Source organism: Xyrauchen texanus, chromosome 40, assembly GCF_025860055.1.
Source record: "Xyrauchen texanus isolate HMW12.3.18 chromosome 40, RBS_HiC_50CHRs, whole genome shotgun sequence".
NCBI classification, from domain to species: domain Eukaryota; kingdom Metazoa; phylum Chordata; class Actinopteri; order Cypriniformes; family Catostomidae; genus Xyrauchen; species Xyrauchen texanus.
In genome coordinates, this window is record NC_068315.1 from 9,858,592 (window position 1) to 9,882,208 (window position 23,617).

The 23,617-nt window shown below is 37.4% G+C and overlaps 1 protein-coding gene across 7 annotated transcripts in view; it reads right to left on the minus strand.

Annotated features, from left to right (window-relative positions):
* Positions 1 to 4,378: 4,378 nt before the first annotated feature.
* Positions 4,379 to 23,617, minus strand: part of LOC127633263 (RNA binding protein fox-1 homolog 3-like) — a 569,814-nt gene continuing 550,575 nt past the window's right edge. For 5 of the 7 annotated variants that reach the window (XM_052112226.1, XM_052112224.1, XM_052112220.1 and 2 more), the window contains 2 exons: positions 20,701 to 20,779; positions 4,379 to 9,860 (listed from right to left, as the gene is read on the minus strand). In XM_052112226.1, coding sequence (XP_051968186.1) covers positions 9,858 to 9,860; positions 20,701 to 20,779 — 82 coding nt within the window. In that variant the 3' untranslated portion in view covers positions 4,379 to 9,857. The remainder of the gene's footprint in view (positions 9,861 to 20,700; positions 20,780 to 23,617) is intronic. The other 2 variants (XM_052112222.1, XM_052112223.1) reach the window with 1 other exon arrangement.

The window sequence follows — 23,617 nt, forward strand, 5'->3', positions numbered from 1 at the left end:
AAATTCTTAGGAGCCATTCACACCGAACACAAGTTTTTATCAGTTGCAGTTCTTTTAAACCTTGATGCTCCTGCAGTAGATGCAGAAAAAACAGTAAAACGTGGTGCAGTGGTCAAAGTCATCCATCTAGTGCATGTTTATATTGGAAAACAATTGAAAAGCGACACAATCTGATGCAAAAATGTACTCATTGTGGACGGCCCCTAAAGTTTTAGCATGTATGCTCAGAATAGTGTGGCTTATTTTTTTTTAATCTTCAGCAACAGCCATATAAAAGACACTAGTGTTACAAATTATTAATAATCAGAAGAAAAAAATTCTAAATAATATAGGTATCCTAACTGTAGAGGTTTGCGGTTGCCAAGCAACATAGTAACTTCTGGGTTTATAGTCATTTTAGAATGCTTCGAACGCCGCTCATCCAATCAGAATTTACAGTTAGAACTATTTGTTTTATAAATATTATTTGATCTCATATTTCACCCGAATTTGTTGAGGAGGCACAGCTTACCTTGCCTCAATGTAGAAAATGGCCCTTGGTTTATGTCCAGATACACTGGGAGTGTCAGAGGAGACATTTTTGCTTAGTTCCACCCATTTCTTATTAAGCAGACTGAATGTATCTAAGGTGGAGAATTCACATGAGGGTTAAAGTGAAATGAAAGCAGGCATTACTTCCACCCCCATTCTTTTTTTCACAGTGTCTCCTTTCTGCTCTCTGCTGAAAGCTGGCAGTAGATCAGCAGTGCTGCTGTGGTGTGTTTGCGTTGAGATTTGGAGACCTGTAGACAGAACACACACCGGGGAGCAACCATGTGTTTGCTCTTGTGTCTAGAAATCTGTGTGAGTGTGCCTGTAATGCTGGACAGTGCAGTTGTGATGGCAGATTAGTGAAGTGTGAGCCCAGAGGTGCGCAGACAAATGCTGACCTGCGTTTAATAAGATCCACTAGCAATGGAGCAAGCACCCAGAATGTGTATCTGTGTTTGTGCTTGTTTGTTTGATGACTGAATGCTCCCCCTTGCTCCCATCGAGCCCTTAGTAAATATTTACTCTCATTTGAGTCTGTAATCTCAGCCATGTCTCTGAGTCATGTCTAACCAACCTCCCCTCTCCCCGATACATCCTCTCCATCCCTATGATTCCCCCTTGATATTTCTTTCTTTCGGAGGTTTTGCTTTGCCAGGCCTCACTGAGCCTGTTGTTTCTCGATTGTAGTCAAACTGTCAGGCAAAAGTATAGTAGTATTACTGAGGTAGTATTGTGAGGTAATTCTCAGAGTCAACACCATGATGACAACTTAAAGAACTGAACAGGTCAAATCAAATGTTGACTACACCAAATCTCATTTTGTGGTTGATTGGACCATTGATTTTCAAACTTTTCAGACCTCTGATCAAATTGGACCTCCCAGTACCACCTAGTATGGACCTAATCCCAGTTAAGAAAACCCCTAGTTTCAATACACTTGTACCTGCTTGTTACATCTTTTGTAAAGTTGGTTGGATATATTACTGTTATATTATCATGGAGGTTTAAATGTAGGGGTGGGGTTAGGTGTACAACTATTGTGACCATATTTACCTGTTTTATTTTATGTATGTTTTATATTGTATACAATTGGTTACGTTTAGGAATGGGGTGGGGTTAAGGGATCTTAAATACAGATATGATAGTATAATGTAACTAATCTAAGTATTATGAAACATATTGCGGAAAAACATGAGAATTAAAACCAAATATTGCTGAACGTATGATGCAATCATCCGATCTGAGGTGAGAACGAAATGACAAGGACATTTTATTTTATTATTTGGCAATATGCTACTACAGTTTTGTCGTGCAACACGATCACATGGGAATTCTGTATGTTGTTTCTGAGAGTTCCAGTAACCTAGGATCAGCCATATTATACCAACTCACTGACAAGCGGCATTTCCTATCAGACATTTATGCATCGGCTCCAGCGTGTTTACCTTCCCTTATGGCGCAACCAGAAAATCATGCTTAAACAGCACGGAAGATCTGGGTTAATTTCCCGTGTTCAAATAAGGAAGTAATCTCTTCCGTATAATCAGGGATGAGTGCAATTTGGAGCTTGCATTCTCCCATAAAACATTACATTTCTACTCCATCAATGGTTAGGATTAGCTTTGGGGTTTCGGTTAGGGGTTCAGTTTATAAAATATGCATTCTGCTTCACTATTACTTCACTATATAGCCAATTCAGCAACAACTGAAAATAACGATTTTGGTGCCCATTAGTGGTCACCTGGAAAATAGAACTCACACATGCCCGCCCATACACCCAAAAACAGCTACAGCTTTGGCCACACGGGGCAGTGTTGTGAATTTTGTTTAGCACACACTGATTTTAGCTAAAGAAAAGTCAACCAAATGCTTCAGATTTCACTGTGAGATTAGTCTGTCATGAGACCGCCCTGTATAAACACATGCATCTTTCTTTTAACAGTAAATAAAAAATATTTTAGTACAAACTACAGTATAGCTGGTAATGTGAGCCATGACTTGCTGAAGAAGGCTGCAAAACGGCACCGCAATATGCCAAAGGGGGCTGCGATATGCTGAAAAGGACTGTGGCTAACTTTTGGGCCTGTTTTGATGTAAATTCCAGGGCCGAATTCTCTTCCCAGTCCGCTCCTACATGTGACTCTTGACTGGTCACTTGCTAAGTCAGCCCATTCTAATCCTGATTTTCACAGGATCACAATGGAAAAGTGTCAATGAGCTGGAATCACTACAGAATGGCATGGTTTTGCATCGTTTACCATTAGCCTTTATAGCCCATGTGACTGATTGAGAAATATATTTCACCAATAGCATCAGGATGCGTTCTTGATGGTTGAAACAGTCGGGTGGGCGGGGTGTCGTAAGATACTACTGCTCAATTTAAAATGAGAAATGGGCGAATATCTCGTCTGCTGGGTCTCATTATAACTCTGCCTCGTGACAGACACCACATTACCGCATCGAAAGAGACCCTTTTAAAAGAAGGGATTTATTTTGTGGAATGAATTACCAAGTATAATTAAAGCTTTAATCTCCCCTTTCCCCTCAACAAAACAATTTTGTAAGAACCCAGAGAAGCAATCCAAAATTAATTTACCGCACCAGTGATTAGTATTAATGCTTTGCCATTTTTTTCCTCTTCCATTGCTTGCCTCTCTCTTGCGCAGCGCTCAGATGAAAGGATATGGCCTGTTGTTACATGTGATATTCATGTGTAATTAACATGAGTCTAGCAGAGCACATGGGGGCAAGCCGGCATGTACTCTTCAAGGCATGCACCCGGGGAATGGCAGCTTTTGTCTCCAGTTGGCAGGGTTAGGATAGTGTCTAAAACTTTGCTTGTCAAGCCTGTCAGTCATAATGGAAGGCCCAAGTAAAGCAAGCTTATTAATGGATGATTTCTATATGGGGAAATGTGACATCGGGTTTCAGTTGATTGGACAACGAATTCCATATGGAGCTGTGCTATTGGTTTCATAGCAGGAAGGGATGGAGAAATGTCTAGATGTGTAAACTGCCCCTTGGGTCTTTATGCTGTATGATGAAACTTGTTTGTATAAAAGAGTGTGAGCTCATGTATGAGTGGATTCTTTTTTATTTGACAGATGAGAAGTGAGTGCAGAATTATGAAAAATGTATTGCTGATAGGTTGTTTGTAGTCTTAAAGGAATATTCCAAGTTCAACACAAGTTAAGCTCAATAGACAGCATTTGTTGCTTAATGTTTATTTTCACAAAAATGAATTAGGCTAATCCATATTTTTCTTAAAAAAAAAAAAAGATATAAATAAAGTTTACACTTACAAATAAATGGAATGGGGCCATTTTTTAGAGGGTTTAAATGTAGAAATGTGAAGCTTATAATTTTATAAAAGTACTTGCATTCATTCTTTTGTTAAAACTCATGTATTTATTAAGCTATAAAGTTATTTTAGGATTTGTTGACATTACATTATCATGGCAATGAAGTTGTAAAAATGGTTATAACTTCACACAGAAAGCGTTAGACAGTGAGGATGCCACAATAAAATCACGTTTACACTCATATCGAGTATTTTAATGTTCAAAAATTGGCCCCCATTAAAAAAAAAGTCAAAATTATTTTTTGTGGTAATCAATATACAAAAAATGCAGTCGATTAAGTTTAACTTGTATTGAACCCGGAATATTCCCTTAATCAAGTTTTCAGTTTTGGTTTAAGCATCAACATTTTTTCAGATGTTTCTCCTAAAATTCTGAATAAAAAATAAAAACAGATACAAATGAGACTATTGTTGACATACAGCAAGTGTGTAGAGCTATACAAATTAATGTGGATAAAATTACTCAATTCGGTCCAGGGAGAATTTTATGAGAAATGTTTGAAATGAAATTTCTAAATATTGATTGAAGATTTTAATATCTTGGCAAACCGAGTACTGGAGTCTTTTTCTTCAAAGAAATCTCTGAGAAGCAGAAGACCCAAGTAAAAGTCTCCATCTGCTTTCACTTTAATCTCCTTGCTATCTAGGAGAAACAGTTAAGATATTATGATCAAGAAATGATCTCATTTGTTTTTATTTTCTACTATGGGTTTCCATTTAAAACGGGTAGAGACGGCTTCATTCTTTGATTACAAATCAATCAATTAGCATGCAAAAGAAACAATGAGAAAACCATCTTATTGTTTTTTTTTTTTTTTGTTTTTTTTAGCAGATCCTCTGGTGACCTCAAGAAGAGGCGTGAATTCCTCTTTGATTGGACGAGACCTTCCACAGCCTGTGTAATGAGGGAATGACAAAGTACTGAGCAATGGGATCAATGTTGGAGGTGGAAAGCTGTTCGTTAGCATAGGTATGTGAACATCTTTGTGCTGCTTTGTAGGGTGCAAAAGGGGATCGATGGTGCGTTTGCTTTGTGTAGGTAAATGATCGTTGTGGAGATGGACACAACCACTTTGTCTTGTGGCCCCTGAGGAACAAAAGACAAATTGGTCTAAACTCACATCATCCCTTTCACTCTCAATTCTACAACTTAACACTGACAGTGATACATATGGAGGAGCTACGACGAAGACTCTTGTTCGTATCTTTGGAAGAAATTCAGCGACAAGGGTTTATAGAAGGTCAAAGGATACTTTAAGATGAACATATGTTCAGACAGCACGTTTAATATTTGATTTGCTGTATTTCAGGACAAGTGTAGTAGCAAGTATTTGGTAAAAGAAGTCTGTGTTGGCAATCAAGGTGATTCTCTGTTGAGATTTGGACAGAATATATCTGCTAAAAACAAATTGGTGTACATGGAAGATGGGTGTCCGTGAATCTAAAGACATTCCTTATTTTTCAAAATGTAATCGTATAGATAAAATGCTTTCAAAACAATATTTTATATCATCTTTGGTCGATTTGGCTGCATAAAACCATCATTAAACAATGTATAACTATCTTTGTCAGACAATAAAGTGGTGCAATGAATCCAGGACATGCTTAAATATGTAAAAGTAATTAATAGAGACACCTGGTCAACATTAATTTAACCAACATAAGTTCGACCTTGTGAATATTATTTAACTATGTGATCTAAAGTATGTTCAGTGTACATGCTGTGCAAATAGAGTATGCTTGATCCAGTCGTCATATACAACTTCAGAGATTTGAGTCTCTGTTATTGGAGAAAGAAATATTTATTTATAACCATATTAATCATGATAGTAGTAATAATAATAATAATAATAATAATAATAATAATAATAATAATAATAATCATAATAATATAATGATTCATTAATAAACAGTACTGGTTGTCTGAAGCACATTGGATGCATATAGAAAGAAAACTGAAATTTAGAGAGTACAGAGCCAGGACAGCAGAAGTTTAGTCATTTCATTTTTTAGATAGAATACTTTATATTGGTTTCTTTTTTCTTTACCCCCCCTTTACTCGTATGTATTTGGAACAACTTAAAAATTAGAAAGAAAGACTGAAACAAACTGAACATAAACGAACAAACAAAACAAAATTGAATTATTAAAATAGATTTGTTGCTGCTTAGAGCTTGTGTTGCACATGAAGAGAACCTTTTTCTAATATAATACATCTTATATTGAGATGATAAGCGGAAGTAGCTTTTGTATATTTTCAGTAGAAAACAAAGGGGCTGGAAGCACACACACACACACACACACACACACACACACACACACACACACACACACACACACACACACACACACACACACACACACACACACACACACACACACACACACACACACACACTAAATGGGAATACAGTAATGTCACTGAATCATCTAACTCTACTTCCATTCAAACTTTTGTGCTTCGGGGATCTGGCAATGACAATGAGGGAGGTAAGGTTGACAGGAGTTCTTTTTTACCCATTTTTGTGTGATAAACGGGGTTGGGATACGCATTTGCCAGGTTAAGTTTGTCTTTTCCATTGGCTTGGTTGTGTTTGAACAAAGTTCAAGGGAACTGTTGCTGTGCAGACAATAGGTGAACTGCATAGCTGGCCTTAAAATAGCTGTATTTGAAGGATGTTTTGGATGAGGGAATAAGTGGGAGAAACATGCTTTCTTGGGTTTCAGAGAAGAGACTATAAGCAGACTACATTTTGCATTGGTTCTCTGCTTTGGGTTGCGGAAGACGGTGAATGGCTTTGGTGCTCAGGTAAATGGGGTTTACGTTGTTTTATAGGAAAAGGAGAGCATAGGGAAGACAACAAGCCAAAGAATACAGTGCAAAAGCTGACATATACCTCACAGCAGGGTTAAAATAAAAAACAAAACAAAAAAAAAAAACAGGACATGTAAACAAGTAATGTCTCATACATACTAAAGCAAAGAAATAAACCCAGAGGTCTCGGATCTCTGTTGAATTGACATCTTTTTGTTAGGTTGTTCAGTCAAAGTCTCTTCCAGAGCAGAATCCGTCGCTCGGCTTATAGTGTCCCTGAAACAATGCGTCTTGGCCACAAAAGCTCCCATCCACCACGGCTAATGCATCACTAACCAACTGCCAGCGAACGAATGCCTCCAATCTCAAGGAAATGGTTGTCTTTGATGATCCTTTAAGTAACAAAGTAGTACAGTCGCTAAGATAGGAGTCACCAGCTTTGTAGAAAATAAAGTTTTGCTCTGAGAGGAGAAATGCAGCACAGAGGAGTTAGATCATTATCTATGGAAGGGAACACATCGGTTCTGTCATGTTACACCTGAGTCCAAGGAAGCACATGATTTTGCAAAGCTTGGGAATGCTGTCTGTAGAGATGGATTGTTTATATGTTTTTCTAAATGTACCATTCCTTCTCACTAAGCCAAAATACACACTGTAAAAATTGAAAACGTGCAGTTGTTAATTTACGGAGCTATTTCTACCTGATCTGACCATTAAGATGACTTTTGTTGGTGAAACCTTATGCAGTCAGTTCGATCCAATCATATTAAAGGGGTAATTCACCCAAAAATTATTTACTAAGCCTCATGTTGTTCCAAACCAGTATGAATTACTTCAGTGGAACACAAAAGGAGATGATAGACCTCAGTCACCATTCACTTTCATTGTATGGACAAAGATGTGAATGGAGACTGAGATAAAGCACATTTTTAGGCTACCAAACAAAACATTTTTACAGTGCATTTCTTTCCCAGAAAATCAACCATGTTCCACATCAATAACATATTCTCATTTTTTTTGTTTTTTTTTGTTTTACATATATTATAGAATGACACCTCTTATCAGACGACTTCTAAATGTGGGTCAATTGTTCACCATTTGCATCAAGGAAAAGAAAAAGATTTGAAAAAACTTTTCAATATAAATCAAAGAGCATAATTCCACTCTGGTTAGAACACATCTGTAAACCATTCCGACTCTTCCGATCATTTTATGTCTTTCTGTCAATGTCCTGTAGGGTCAGGATGTCCATTAGTTGACTGGAGTGCTCCTGTTATAAAAGAGAGGTGTCCGCTGGACCGTGTCTCCATCAGGTCCAGCTTCAAAACAAAGACTTGCTTTACCATGTCCACACATTTACAAAGTACAGCTTAAAAAGACATGTACGTAAAAAGTTGAATTACATTCAATAGCTGAACCCAAGATACAGACAAACAGAAACAATGCCACACAAGTGAAAATCTCTCGATACTTGCATAAATTGCCACCAAAAAATAAACCTGGACCACCATTGAAAACAAAAAGATACAATCCTCTTGAAGGGTTGCAAAGTCACAAATAGATATACCCATATATAAATGTTTTTCATACTGGTAATACAATAATACAACATTAGTAAATGGCTACAATCGACGTTTGACCACGCTGAGCAGCATGTAATTAGTACAACGTTGAAATATATAAGGATGTCACTGAAATGGAGCTCGGTAGAAGTATAAAGGTTTACTCTTTACTAAAACTTTGCTTGCTTACCCCATGACCAAACCGCCACTAGTTTCACACCGTTATCCACCTTGCGGAGGGCGGGAACCCAATTCCAAGATGGATCGTGAAACTCCTGACACAATACCGAGCAGACAGCTCCAATTTTCTTAATTTTGTAGCTCCCTGATACCACATACAAAAGTGTTTACTACACAGCACAGCCACCTCCACAACACTACAATGAAATGCTTTTTGGTAGCCCTGGGCTCTGAGGCTGCTGCACCCAACACAACTCTGTAAAGCCCCCTTCAGCCCATAACTGCCTCAAACCCCCCCACACCCCCCCCCCCAAAACTCACATCCTCACACACAAGAACACACATCCTTGTAAAACCTGTGTTTCACCTCATTGGGTCACTTTATATTGTGCTACAAACAACAGAGGGATGACAGCGACGATGGGTCTTGATAACTACTGGTGCCCCCTTTCCTACTTTGAGACTGTCTATTGTCAGCTTGGCTCTGTTTGTATATTTACATTGTCTTTGCTTGTCTCATTCAATATGACACCTGAATAGCTAGATAAAAGATCTTCACAACAATGCAACCTGATGTTTTGGAGTTATGCCATTGTTCATAACATTTTTGTAAAGTGGATCTTCTGATGGAAATTTGAAGTACCATGCAAGTTTGTATGCCGTAATTTAACATCTAGACAGGATGGTTAGAAAAAGAATATTTCGCTGCCCATACAGTAGCGACTAAAGGCCTTTGACATTTTCCCAAGGAAGCAATTCAGCTCAATAGGAAGTTGAACCCATACAATCCTGCCAATGGAAGACCCATCCGTGCCGTATTCAAAGGGCTTCGGATGAAAAGTAGCCACATGGAATCGTGTCTATTGGGCCCTCTGCCTCTCCGCCCGCCCTCCTTGACCCCACCCACTGTCTAGACGCAGGCAGCACAAGGAGGTCTGTGGTGGGAGGGTGGTGGGGGGTGTGAAGGAACAACACGTACACCCCCCAGCCCCCGTCCTACAGTGCTAATTCATCACTCTGTTGCTATAGTGTTTTTTTTTCTTCATTTCTCTTTTATAACATATTTATACATACATATATATCGCTATATAGATATACACTCATCTTTTTCGTCTTTTTGAAACCATAAACTTAAAAAAGTTTAGAAAAATAAAAAGTTTTATGATGACCTCTCCTCTTCTCCGAAAGGCTATCCCAGGTGAAAACTAACCCCACTTCCCATCCACAGCTTGGCTGTGTCAGTCTTGCATCCCCACAGAGATGAATAATGCCATTTCCTGACAGCCCCAGTGTAAGGATTTCCTCTTCTTTTTGTATGTTTTTTTTTATTGACACTCTTTTTTTCCTTTACAAATTTGTTCCTTTTAGCTGATGTCCATCTCTTCTACGTTGTCTTCTTTCTTTATATTTACTATAAATAGAAAAAAAATGGTCAGTCTTCAATATAAGATATAAAGCTGCATGCACATTATACTTCGAATGCACAGAGTGGGGTCCAAAGTCACTAGTGAAAATTATTCTATTTAGCATTTTTACCCTAATTTAATGCATTAATTTCATTACAAATTATATTATCAGCATAACAAAAAGTTATAATAACAAAGTTAAACTTAAAATGATAAATTAAAATGTATTTGTATCTGTTATGTGCCTCTTTTGCTTCAATGACAGCATGTACTTGAGCTGGCAAGGAATCATTTGTGTAAAGCTTGATCCATGTTATTTCAGCATGATTTGAGAATGTTCAAAGAGCATAATGTGTGCTTCAATGGAAGCTAAGAAACCAGACATTTTGTACAAGTTAACATGGTCAATGTCACAAATCTGCTTATTAGATTAGTGACCTAGAAATATTGCACAATCTTAAATATTATTATTTATTTTTTTTAATTTTCAAAATCCTAAAACTTTGTTTATTTTCAGGTTTAAGTAGAATTTCCCCAGATTCTCAATGTGGACTAAGACTTTTGGACCTCACTATTTGAAATATAAGAAACTAATAACATCATAAACATGCAAATCATGTCGTAAGAAAAAAAAGATTCTGATTACGTTATCTTTCATGCAACACCAGCTCAACATCAGAAACATACTTTGGGTGTAACACTAAACACACATTGTGAAATTATCTCCTAAATCCTGGATTAGAGTAACTGAAGTGAAAATACGGCTCAACAGGGAAAGCTTCCACAACATTTTCTGCATAGTGAGTCAACTGGATTGATCAGAGGCTTGGTGGTTGCGATGTAAAGCACAATGGGGCTGAAAAGACGTCCACCGGTCAGGAGGAGCAAAGGAGAGAGAGGAGGAGATCCGGGTATCCTGGGGGCTCGCACCCTGACAGAAGCTCTCTAAGGGAGATGTGGTGCCGCGTGGAGGAGCCTCAGAAGAGTGAGCGGGCTGACTTAAATTTTAACATGACTTTGTAGTTCTTCACCCATCCCTGGAGGAGTACACAGATGTGATCTGGAATACTGATCATGCCCAATGATGGGCTTCTGTTCTCTGCTCGGGGCGTATTATCTCTCAAACAGACACGGGAGGCACCTCGAGTTTTTTGCTTGACAAACACGAGCAGAAACAGAATGAGGGAGATGTGATAGAGCTGCAGCAGAGAAACTGTTGGTGGGGAGCCATGCCGATGAAAGCCAAACATTGTTGTCAACATGGTACATGCTTAGACCCATCATTCAACTTCTAAGTCTTGTCAACAGCACAGTAAATTCTCCCTACTTTGTCAGAGGAGTAACATTTGACAGAACTGACAGCATGTAAAAACTTTTTTGTATTTTGATAAAACAACAACAAAAACAAAAAACAATACAATGAAAATGAGAATTAAATATAACAAATATTACTAAATCATGATTGAAGACTGATTGATATATCTGCCAGGCTTATAATGTCATATGGGCCAATTAAGAGGATTGATAGCTTGAACTTTTTGTCTTTTCAATAAATATATTTTTTTTAAATTAAAAATGATTGACAAACTTACAATAGTTAAAAAAATTACATTTTAATCCAATTCTATGCTAATAAATGTTCATGTAATTTTTGCAATTTTGCAAATGTTTTTTTGTAAGGTTGTCAATCCTTTAAAATATACAGTCAATTTAATTACATGACATGAGAGTAATTTTGTTATACATTTTTTTATATAATTAATCACAATTAATCGCACATATCAATATTTGCTCAGAAAGGTCAGTTAAAAGCCTGTTAATTGCATAAATTGTTTTAACATTTAAAATTAATTTTTTATCGTGTTGAATTAACAGCTTAAATCGACAGCCTACCTTATCTGATATTGATCAATTGTATTTCATTCACAGACCCCATTGAATTTATCAGATACGTTGAAGTGTAGCAAAATAAAAAAAAAAACTAAATATAGATCTTATAATTTTCCTTTTATTTAGACACAAAAATTGCTTCAGTATTCGTTATTTTTATCTTATGTACATAGCTTTAACTACTGAATCTTAAGAGTCCAAAAACAAATGGATATATGAGACCAGAATGTAGTACCAGTCAGGTTATATCAGATGATGAGATTTGTATACGCAGAAAATTCCTAACACAATGTGCATGAAATGGACAGCAAGTACACATTTAAAACTACGGATTATACATAGAAAAGATGTTTACATATATTTATATATACTATAATGTACAAAGATTACTGTTTTTTCTTATTTAAAAAAAAAAAAACATTTTCTAAAAATCCCGACAGAAGAAAATTGCACACTGAAACAGCACATCGAATAGAGACAATTTTAAATCACTCTTTAAAAAATGCAGAAAGTTAATGAGGTAAGAGATGAAACATGTAATTTTAAATTGTGTTATTGCCCAGTAATTGCCAAATTATGGTCTATAATTGACATAATTCTATGCTATCTCAGCAGATTTTTAAAGCACATTCGGATCAGCAGAAGGAAGGCAGAGAAATAAATAATGCAGAATAATTTAAATAAATAAAATACATTCTCAGCTTTCATTCTGTCCAGTTTTACTCTCAAACAGACCTCTTAGTAAATTAACATTTGTGCCATCAAATTGGGAGAGATGAAAGATACAAATCTGCTGCCGTTTCGACTGGCCCCTGGCCCAGGGTGCCATCTTACAAATGACTGCATTAACCGAGCTAATTAAACAGGCAATCCTTTAACGGCCCACTGCAGCGTCCATGCAAGACGAAGACTTCCATCATGTCAATCTGCGAGCTTACACATTCATTTAGAAGACTGCAAAGTGTCTTCTCAGCAGTCATTTCATGCCCAGCCCTGTATTTTCTCTCTCTGCCTTAATGCTGGAATTAAATAAATGGGTGATTGAGTCCTAATATAGTTGCTTGATTAATTTAATTATCAGAAATAGAGATGGAAATGCCTTAGTCAAGAATATGATCGCCTTTTGCACGAGTTAACTCAATCAGATTCATTTACAATTCTACATAGATATTTACAAAGAGGAAGCATGGAAAGCATAGTCAGACTAAGCAAATAGTTTTGCCACTTTTGAAGGCAAAAGAAACACAAAACAGAGAACAGAATGTGTATTTCATTTAAAATATAAATTACTACTAAAACAAACCCATGACAAACAACCTCAAGACATATCTAGAGAATGCAACAAGTCAATTAAAATGGTATCTGCCACATAAATTAAACTGAGGTCAGAGGGTAGCTTAAATACCTTCCTGTTATTTGGAAAAAGGACATAAATTGAAATAGCTCAACAACACACAGCACAGAGTTATTGACTCAGAAACACAATTTGGCATACTATGCTCTCTTCTCCTCAGAAAATGTATAAACAAATTTGATTTAAAGCTGTTGTATAATATAAAAACGTCAACACATAGCAGTCTTTAGGGTGTATTATAAGTTTACAAAAGATCTCATATGGTTATGTTTTTGACATACAGTGGCACAGTTTTCTTTTGCCACATCTGTGTCATTCATGTACTGTTTTTAATTTTCAAATTGATCAACACCTATAAAGCATTGTTAAAAAGGTATATATATTTATATATTTACACACACTGGCAGCCAAAGGTTTGGATTAATGTACGGATTTTGCTGTTTCAGAAGGAAATTGGTAATTTAGTTCACCAAAGTGGCATTCAACTGATCATAAAGTATAGCCAGGACATTATGGATGTAAAAAAAACAGCAACATCACTGTGGCAGCGGGGGTGTGGTCAAGTGCCCGTCCGGAGAGAGGGAAGCGGTAAGAGCACGGGGAGAGCGGATAAAAGACAAACACACACATGACGGACATGTCCGTAAACTATCTTTCTCTCAAGTGTTGGTGGCGTGGCACTTTTATGCCATTCTCCCCGTGCTCACTGGAATTAGAGACAGGTGTTAGACATAATTTAGCTCAGGTGTAAGTGCCCTTACCGCTTCCCTCTCTCCGGACGGGCACTTGACCACACCCCTGCTGCCACAGTGATGTTGCTGTTTTTTTTACATCCATAATGTCCTGGCTATACTTTATGATCAGTTGAATGCCACTTTGGTGAACTAAATTACCAATTTCCTTCTGAAACAGCAAAATCCGTACATTAATCCAAACCTTTGGCTGCCAGTGTGTATATATACATACATACACGATATATATATATATATATACACAGTATATAAAAGTAAAACAAGAAAAAAATACATAATGTCAAAGCTTGAATAGAGAGAGAGAGAGAGAGAGAGAGAGAGAGAGAGAGAGAGAGAGAGAGAGAGAGAGAGAGAGAGAGAGAGAGAGAGAGAGAGAAAACAGATAAACACATTTGAATGTAATTTACAGTTTATGTTAATTACTTTGGGTAGCACTGGTATTCCATTCCCACAGATAACAAGCTTTTGAATTTTGGTTTCTGGTAAGCAATAGTTTGGATGTCTAGTGTTCTGGTTAGCAATCAAGGGATTTTTTAGGAAAGTGTGACATTTTTCATAGGAAGTACAAGTAAACTTATTATGCTGCCATAAATAGCTCCTACATTTCGAGGCATTGCAAACACTTTTCCCCAATTAAAACATATTCAAAATGGACTTTAAATGTTATTTATGTCCACACGGGGTAGACTGAGCAATGAGAGGCAGTGTGTTACAGTAATTTTACTATGGTTAAGAGGTGTTCTTTTTTTTTATAATATAATAAAAGACACATATATGTTTAATAATTAGTTACATTTATTATTAATACTAATCAGAATAAGTAATTCCTCTGCCATGTTATCTAGTTCATTGCTCAAAATGTTAATTTGGCCATTCATGGTTTCCAAGCAATGTAGCAACTTCTCTATTAATATAGTGCAGGTGTATGATACATTATATACATTTTACTGCTCCAATACAATTTTCGTTATTGTGCATCTCCTGCTCCATGAACACGTTTTCTTTTCTCCCTCAGAGCAAAGTGAGAGCAGCAGCCTGCACTAGGGGAGCACGCACACATTCGTTTAGGTGAAATATGATGTTGCTCTGTAGATTTCTAGCTACAATGTTGGGGAAAAAAAGCATTGCATCTAATCTATGTTTTACAATAGGCTGCTTGTGATTTCACACTCACGGGAGAATGGCATGTCTGGAGAGGCAGCCACAACAGCTATGGTAATAGACTGAGCACAACGGTTGTGCCACGTGCCCGGCCGGCCTGGTGTATCTCCAAATGAGATCAGTGGTTATTGACTCAATGCTGTTATCTTTAATCTGTGGAGTAAATTACTTTGGATGCTGCCTCTCTACCCTGGTCTCTTTCCCCGTCTTCTATAACTCCACTCTAACAATTCCATTTGAGGGCTGCAGGCTGCTATTTACTGGGCAGGGTGTGTGTGTGAGTGTGTGTGTCGGAAGGGACATGATCAACACCCCGAGTAACCAGGAAACGAGGGGTGCCTTATTTCACCGTGAGGATTACTAACAACTCTTTCTTTCTCTCTCTTCTCTAAAGATCTGACATGTTTTATCACAGGTCCTGTACAAAATGTTGGGCCACAGGGGAATGTCACCTTAGTGCAGAGGTGCTACTCCACTGGTAGGAGAATGTTTAAAGGGATAGACCACTGATAGATCATATTTTTTCATACAATGTAAGTGAATGTGACGAGATTGTCATTCTACTTCAAACATTCTACTTTTGAAAGTCATAGGGGTTTTGAACAACACGAGGGGGAGTAAATTATGACAAAATTGACATTTGTGGGTGAATTATCCCTTTAAGGATAATCTATATGTAAATATATTGCTAGTCTGAGAGTACTACTTTAGTGAGGTTTTACTACGTCCAAGAATTTAGATACTTTTTACTATTCAGCCCACTGTATTTCATGTTAAGTAAGCATATTGCTAGGTCTAAGCAGTTCATTGTAATATTAAAATAAAAATGAAATGTCAATTTGTTATTTTATTACATTTTTAATTATATTTTGGGTCTTGTAGCAAAAGCAGTTGAGAATCACTGTTCTAGGATCAGTCTCTTTATGATGAGTATTCACTGATCTCTCCAAAACAGGAGGTGTTTTCCCCATTTCCAATTGTTCCCCTGCACATTCACTTAAATCTTCCCATTCTTATGGGGAATTCTAAGAATGGCCTTTACTCCACATACATTTTGGGCTTGACTTACTGTACAATGTCTTGAAGATCTATGACTTGGTCACATACTCTCATTGCTTAACACGTAAATCAACAGCAAATCAATACCTGAACATGTTGTTTAGAACGTCATAATTGATACTCTCAGCAAAAGGAGCAGCATCCCAAAGGATGTGGACACAGTTTTTATTGTGTTATTCTTTTAAACAAAATTCACCAATCAGTATAAAACGATATCTTGTATCTCTGTATCTTTGTTATTTAAATTATATATTAGAGTCATTTCAAGCACACTGTGTCTTCCATATTAACATAAATGCGATGGAGATTTCAGCTCTGAGCGGTAATTGCTCTCCCTGTCATCTCTGTTGTTGCAATGGGATTGTGGACATCTCATCAGCTAGAGGGTGCAATAGACTGTGTAGTGGGGAAGTGTTCTCTCTTTCCACATTACTGCACTGTGTTTATTTACAGAATGCATTCCAAGCAGCAGAAGCAGTGTTGATTAAGTGTGCACTCTTTATATGACATCGAACAGATTAAAACTGAAGGAAACCTTGCTGGGGACCTTTGTTCATGAATATTTGCTTTGCTACAGGGAGATGTGCTTGTATTCAGGTTTTGTTGAAAGTGTTAATGAAGAAACATTTTAATAAAATGTATAGTATTCGATTATTTTGTTTAGTTTGTTATTGCCTGTAACTAAAGGGAAAAATAGAGATTTGTGAATTTGCACATGTGAAACATCTATCTATCTATCTATCTATCTATCTATCTATCTATCTATCTATCTATCTATCTATCTATCTATCTATCTATCTATCTATCTATCTATCTATCTATCCACACTTTATATATATAGTTTTATATATATAAAACTTTGAGACTAAAACTCTGTATGTAACTGCATTTTAAGCCCATCTGTGGCAATGGAATACTTTTTAATAACAAACATTGAAAATAACTTAACAGCAGTCTCCCTAAACCAACATACATTTGCAAATATATAGCCAGCGATTTTCACTGGGTTATAAAACAGTACATTAAAGTAAAAGAGGGTGTCAGAGGCCTCGAGTGACAGAGATTTACATTTAAATTTCATGAAGGGTCTATATCAATGGAAGTGACAGATTTAAAACTACTACAATATAGTTTCAGTAAACAATCATAGACTGCATTAGAGGAAAGCTGGAGCTTTGTAAATTTCCCTTTGATATTTGCAGAAGAAGGAAAACTATAGCAGGGCTATATTGGTAATTTACAGATAGCATACTCATTCTAGAGTTTTTTCTTCAGATTTTAATGAATAGCAGTCATCGGCACTTCTAATAAGTGTGCGTTTAGTGGACAAGTGAGGTCTTTAATGCAAAGACTATAAATACAGCATAGGTGTATAGCATAATAGCACTGCTGTTGTTTTGCTTAAGTTGCTCATTGCTGTGCCATTTAGTAAGGCAAATAAACCCACTGGCTCGCTCGCTGTCCACATAAATCAGCTGAGCTCATACCCATAAATCTAAGCCGAGACTAAATGAGAAAAGTCATCGGACAGCACCCCCCATCCTCTCTGTCACTCAGCCCCTCCCATCCCAGGCCACACATTTCAATACAAACAAAACAGATATCAAATCAAACCTAAAGCAACAGAAATGCTGGATAAGTTCGGGATTGCCCGGAGGATAAGATAAGGTTTAGTTGAAATGTCAAGAACTTGAGTCTGTTCATCTTTTTGCTCTATTTAGTTTTCCAGGGAAGGTTGAGGTGGTTTGTTTGTTTGTTTGTTTGTTTTGTTGGGGGATTGATTCTCTCTCTAGTAGGGTGTGAAGCGACTGTACCCTCCTCTGTATAGGCTAGCCTGCAACATCAAAGATGAAAAAACAAAAAAGGATCCAATCAGTGTTAAATAGATTCCTTAGGGTGTAAAATTTTCTTCCCTTTCTTCATCCTCTTTGTTTTCATTTTGATATTGGCATGAATTTATTGTATGAATTTCAAAACCGGATGGGTGTCAGAGTCCAGAGTTTCACCAAATTGTTCAGTAAGCATCTAAAACAGGCCACTACATCCTGCTGGTGGATTTCATCAGGTTCCGTTGACTGTATCGAACCCCTTGCAATAAAGTGAAGTTCTATCATAGCTGCGTGCCCCTCAGGTTTATCTGACTAGGAACATCTAACATGTATTACTTTCTCCACATTCTCTCTTTAACCGGACTGCTGTAGTGCCCCGTTTGCTCTAGCCAAATACAAAAAACTTCAAAGACTTCATGGCCCCTTCTCCTCAGCTCCAACCCTGTACAAAATACACACGCCTTAAACGTGTCATGAATTCTGTTCTAACAGAGAGCAAAGCAAACTAACTTTTTTTACAACTCTCTGAGGGGCTCATTATTAAATGCTTTTTACTTGTGATCTGATGGTCAAATATGATTAAATCATATTCGTTTCATTCTCAGCAGGCTCAGTGCAAGTCCTGATGAGAGTTTGGCTTATCCGAGTCACCACCAGTTTAGTCCTGGCATGATTGAGAACTCTGAGTGCACACCACGTACCCCTGAGCCCTCAGCGGCCCTCGTTGCACCAGAGGAGCTCCGTTCAGGGAGTAAAGGATATTTGCTATGTCTCAAATTGGCAAATTGGAGTGTTGAGAAAGGGAGGAAAATTTGAAAAAAGAAAAAGGAGGCAAAAAAGCAACACAGGCCACAGTTTTAATTAAGTAAATTTTCTAAATTAAGTAAATTAAAAAAATTTTCTTAATTAATGAAAGCTTTTAGCTAGCAGCTGCACCGGGGAATAGTACGGTTTTGAGAATCACACGCATGTCGACTTGGTAAATTCCAGTCATTTGTCTGAGGCAGAGTGTTTGTCCAATAAGCCTCATGGGCAGGGGGAGGTGGGTGCGATGGAATTTTTTTGGGTCGTTCTCCCTCTATCTCTCCCTCTATCTAATCTCCCTCGGCACGCTGCTGCACGCGCTTGATGGTCGTTAATCTTGAGAAAAGTCCCAACCAACAGCCGCAAAAAAACAAATCATAAAGAGTTTTCTCTTTTTGTGTTCAGATAGGAGTTTTAGAATTTTTCATCTTTGATGTTAGCTGCAAAAGCTAGCTAAAAACAAACATTAACATGACAGCTATCCCCACATTGATTGAGAGTCCTGATATGCAATGGAAATGTTTCATTTGGAAGGGCTTATCAAACCAACGAAGTGTCAGGATGTTGGGAAACCCCTTGCATTTAATGAGATGCAAAGTGCCTAGGATCCAACTGAACAAATTGTCACATACACACATATTTGTGCTGATGAGCCTCAGAAAAGTATAAATATATATCTATACACCATGCAAATGTAAAAATGAACACTCACCAAGTGACAAATGCAAGTGGGTAGTTGACGCAAATCAAGAATCTTGGTTCAAAATGTATATTTTAGGTGCTGTGATTAATCACCATTTCTCTTCAATTCAGTCCATTTTTAATCACCTTTTTGTCTTTCCCTGTTAAGTTTAAATGGTCCTGCAGTGTGACAATTGCATTTTTAAAACAACAAATATTCCATGTAGGGTCTTAAAAACAGCATGCATAATAATTATAAAATTAGCAAAATGCTGTTTATACTGAGTACTACGCTATGTCCCACTGCAAGACTACTTAAAAAAATTATTTCATTTGAACAACCCAAAGTTAAAATTGGGTTTGGAGAGTAATAATTGCTTACCAGTTGGCCGGTCACTTTATAAGGAACTGCAACATAGTTTTATTTGTAAGGATGATTGCTGATATGAGTGACATGAGCGACACAAATCAAACAGGTAACGGTCTATGAAAACCAAATATTCCTCACATTAAAGCTCAAGTTTTTGTGTCATAATACTTTCTCTTATCCCAGCTTAAAGGTGCATTCTGTAATTTTTTCCACATTAAAAAAGGTTTACTCCTAAAGAAATTAAACATGTGTAAAATCATGAGCACTTACAGTCATAACAGTAACCTTATAAAAGCATTTTGTACACTTTCACTCATGTATTAAATTAATCATGGCTGACTGTGCATAGTGAATTTGTACAAATGGCATCAATAACTTGTGTTACACCAAGCTCCTCAGTGTCAGTGAAAGACAACATATTCAAAAAAGTTACCGATTGCACCTTTAATAGGAAGAGACATCTATAAGTAAGCCATTTGTAGGTTCATTTTCTCAAAAACTTAAAAGGCAATATAAATATAGTTTGAACTGTCGTCCAGCCCGACACGACAATGTTGGCTCAACCAATGGTGTGAGATGGGGCCAGGTGGACTATCTGTTTGTGCGATCCACAAAAGACAGCGATAATATTTATTTTTGCAATTCAATTCAGTGGCGCTAATGCAGTGGAAATTACACACTTCAGCTTTAAGCTACCAATGCGAAAATATGGGAAGAAAATCATGTTTTTGTAACTAGTCATTAGCCACCCCAACTCCATATCTCCGGCTCACAAAATATTTCTTCCCTCAAAATAATTTTTACAATATACTTACAATCCTTGTTTTTTTATTCAACTGAAGAATGTTAAAATTATGAATAGATTTATGCATTATTTCTGTGGCACTGGGCTCTGTTGTTTGGTCAGTGGAACGTTAGGATGAATGTTTCATGTTCTGCACTCACCATAGTGCCCATGCTGTATGTGGTTGCAGGTCCAATCGTGTGGTGATACGGGTCTGCTGTTGCATAGACTCTGCCATAGCTACAGGAGAAAGGAAGAAAGACGGAGGGGACATTGAAGCTTCGAGAAAGATGGTATGCTCCAGTGATTTCTGTTCAATTGAACTAGATCCATTATCACTACACCCTTCCTCTCTCTCACTCTCTCTCTCTCTCTCTCTCTCTCTCTCTCTCTCTCATTCTTTCTCTCCCCCCCAGTCTCTCTGATAAAAATGCAATCACTGGCTTGCCGTAAATACACGGTATGGTAAGACTGTGTGAAAGTGATCTGTGCTCTGTCGTTGTTTTGGAGTAAACGTAGTGAGTATTTTATCTTATGAGGATGCGGTAAAAGTTATATTGGTCTGAGAGGGAGATATTGAAATAAAAAATCCATCATGTAGGAAAACAAAAATGGAAAGACAACTCTTTGCTCCAAACTAAAATTTCAATAACATCATATTTTTTGCAATAACTACACAATAAGCAAAGGTACACAATAAATCCACACTCGTTTACATTCAGACAAGGCTCAACTATACAGTATAATAATGGTGGATATTAATTAAAATGCTGAACTGTGATCTCAGAACAAGGGTTATAAAACAATTTAGTTTTGTGTTTCATAAATACTGCACTCAAAATAAAAAAGGCTATATTTTTGCATATTCATTTCATAACAATTAATTTTATTTTGTTAAATATTACACAATTCAATTTGATGGAATTTTGTCATGAAACTGAAATGTGTAAATCTTAGAAACAGGCTAAATATAGTTTTATTTTAGTGCATTAGCAGCTGTTTAATGTCAGGTTCCACTGTGACAACTTACCCCAAATAATGTGACAACATGCCCCAACAGCAGGGTGAAATGTTCAGTGTGCGTTCAAATAAATCTTTTTTTCCTGGGCAATAAATGTGGAAATGTTCAATAGCTTTTTTTGCAGCCAAAGCTGCAAGGTATGTGGCTAAGCAGAAATTGACTTTCAATATTAAACACCCTGAGAAATATTCACCAGAGTACAAAGTGTCTCTCCTTTGGATTTTGTGTTGCTGTTGTTGTGTGTACATCACAAACAGAGAGAGAGAGGCAGAGAGTTTCTGTTCACAGCTCTCTATATCCTTTCCACACTCCTTTGCCCCCTCTCTTGTTTACCCATGATGCACTGTAAAGAGGCACAGTGCTGGCGATGGCAGAGGTGTTCTGACTCTTTTCATTGTTGCCGGTTTGGAACTAATTCCTCCAAGATGGGCCTTACTTCTTCCTTCCTTTATTTATTTATTAAACTCCAGCAATTCTCTTCCATATTTGTTGAATTTCGCTACAAACACGCGCTTGCAAATGAGGGCCTGCGGGGAGCAGATAAGGCAATCCAAGCTGGATGCCGAGGGCACGGACTGTGAGAGGAGAAAAAAGGAGCGAGGGGGAAATCCTGGGCCCAGACATGCTATTACATATGGAAATACTATCGGATTTGACCAGGTTTTTGTCATCTGGGATTATTACAACATAAAAGTCAGGCCAGCTCAGTGGAGTGAGAGAGCTGAGAGGAGGGGATCTTGACGGCTTGTGCAGTGCAGACAAGGGTGACTGGGAATCCCCGTAAAACACTCCAGCTGGACAGAGATACTTAACCTAGAGCATAACCAGCCAGCAAGAATGACCCACTTTTTTAAAAAAAGGTTGTTTTTTTTCTATCCTCACCCTCATGTTGTTCTGAACCCGTTTGACTTACTTTCTTCCATGGAACACAAAACGGAAGAATTGTACGGAAGAATTAAAGCCTCGCTCAACATTCACTTTTATTGCACAGAAAAAAAAGAACTGCCTTACATCTCCTTTTGAGTTCCACTGAAGATAGAAAGTCTTATGGGTTTGGAACAAAATGAGGGTGAGTAAATGATGACAGAATTGTCATTTTTGGATGTGCTATCCCTTCCAATTTTACTACTGCTTCCTTGCTAGGTATTAAACTTTGAAATGTAAGTTCTCCCACACTGTTTGTGCTACGAAAATGAATGATACGTCAAATTTTGCAGCATTTAATCGAAAGATATTTCTTTTCTAAGTGATGGAATTTATGCTGGTTTTTAATCTGGTGGATGATAAAAACCGGCAACAAAATTTGTGGACTTTTCAGATGGCCACCTACCACACCCTCCACAGTACTAGCACGTTTTAACACAATGTGTGGACTTATAAGACGGTCCCTTACCCACCGTAGGGAAATTTTCCAACTTATATCAACGTTAAATTGGCGATCTGGAACAATTTCACCATGATGCCATCTGACCAGCTTATATATGGGACAAATAATTTTAGCTTTAAATATGGGATGATTGCGTATTTTACGGGACGGGTGGCTACCCTAGACTCGAGCCCTATTTGGGGACCAGAATATCCCAGAGACTTACCACTGACACATCCTATCAACCATCCAGAATACTCTAGCAAATCCATAGACACACTGAAAAGTACCTTAAACCTTCATAACCACAAAGCAATGATCTGGCAAACACCCACTATGACATTTTATGCAGATTAGCAACACTCTTACGTTTCTTCCGAAAAGTAAAAAAAAAAATCTAGTAACGAAATGTAATTAATACTCTGCTCAGAAGCTTCTATTGTTTCAACATTTACTTTTAAACCCCTCCACCATGGCATATCAAATTAGGCTGTGAAATGCAGAGCTGGCTTATGTAAAACCAAACAGGTGAAAGACAAGTGAAGCAGAATGAGGTAGAGAGAGAGAGAGAAAATGAGAGTGAGACTAAAAGAGGGGACACAGAAAGGGGGCTGAAATAAAAGCAGTGGAATACCAGTCTTGTCATCTGCTCTGATGTGGATCTGTGCTTGGCTCTGATAAATCTTACATT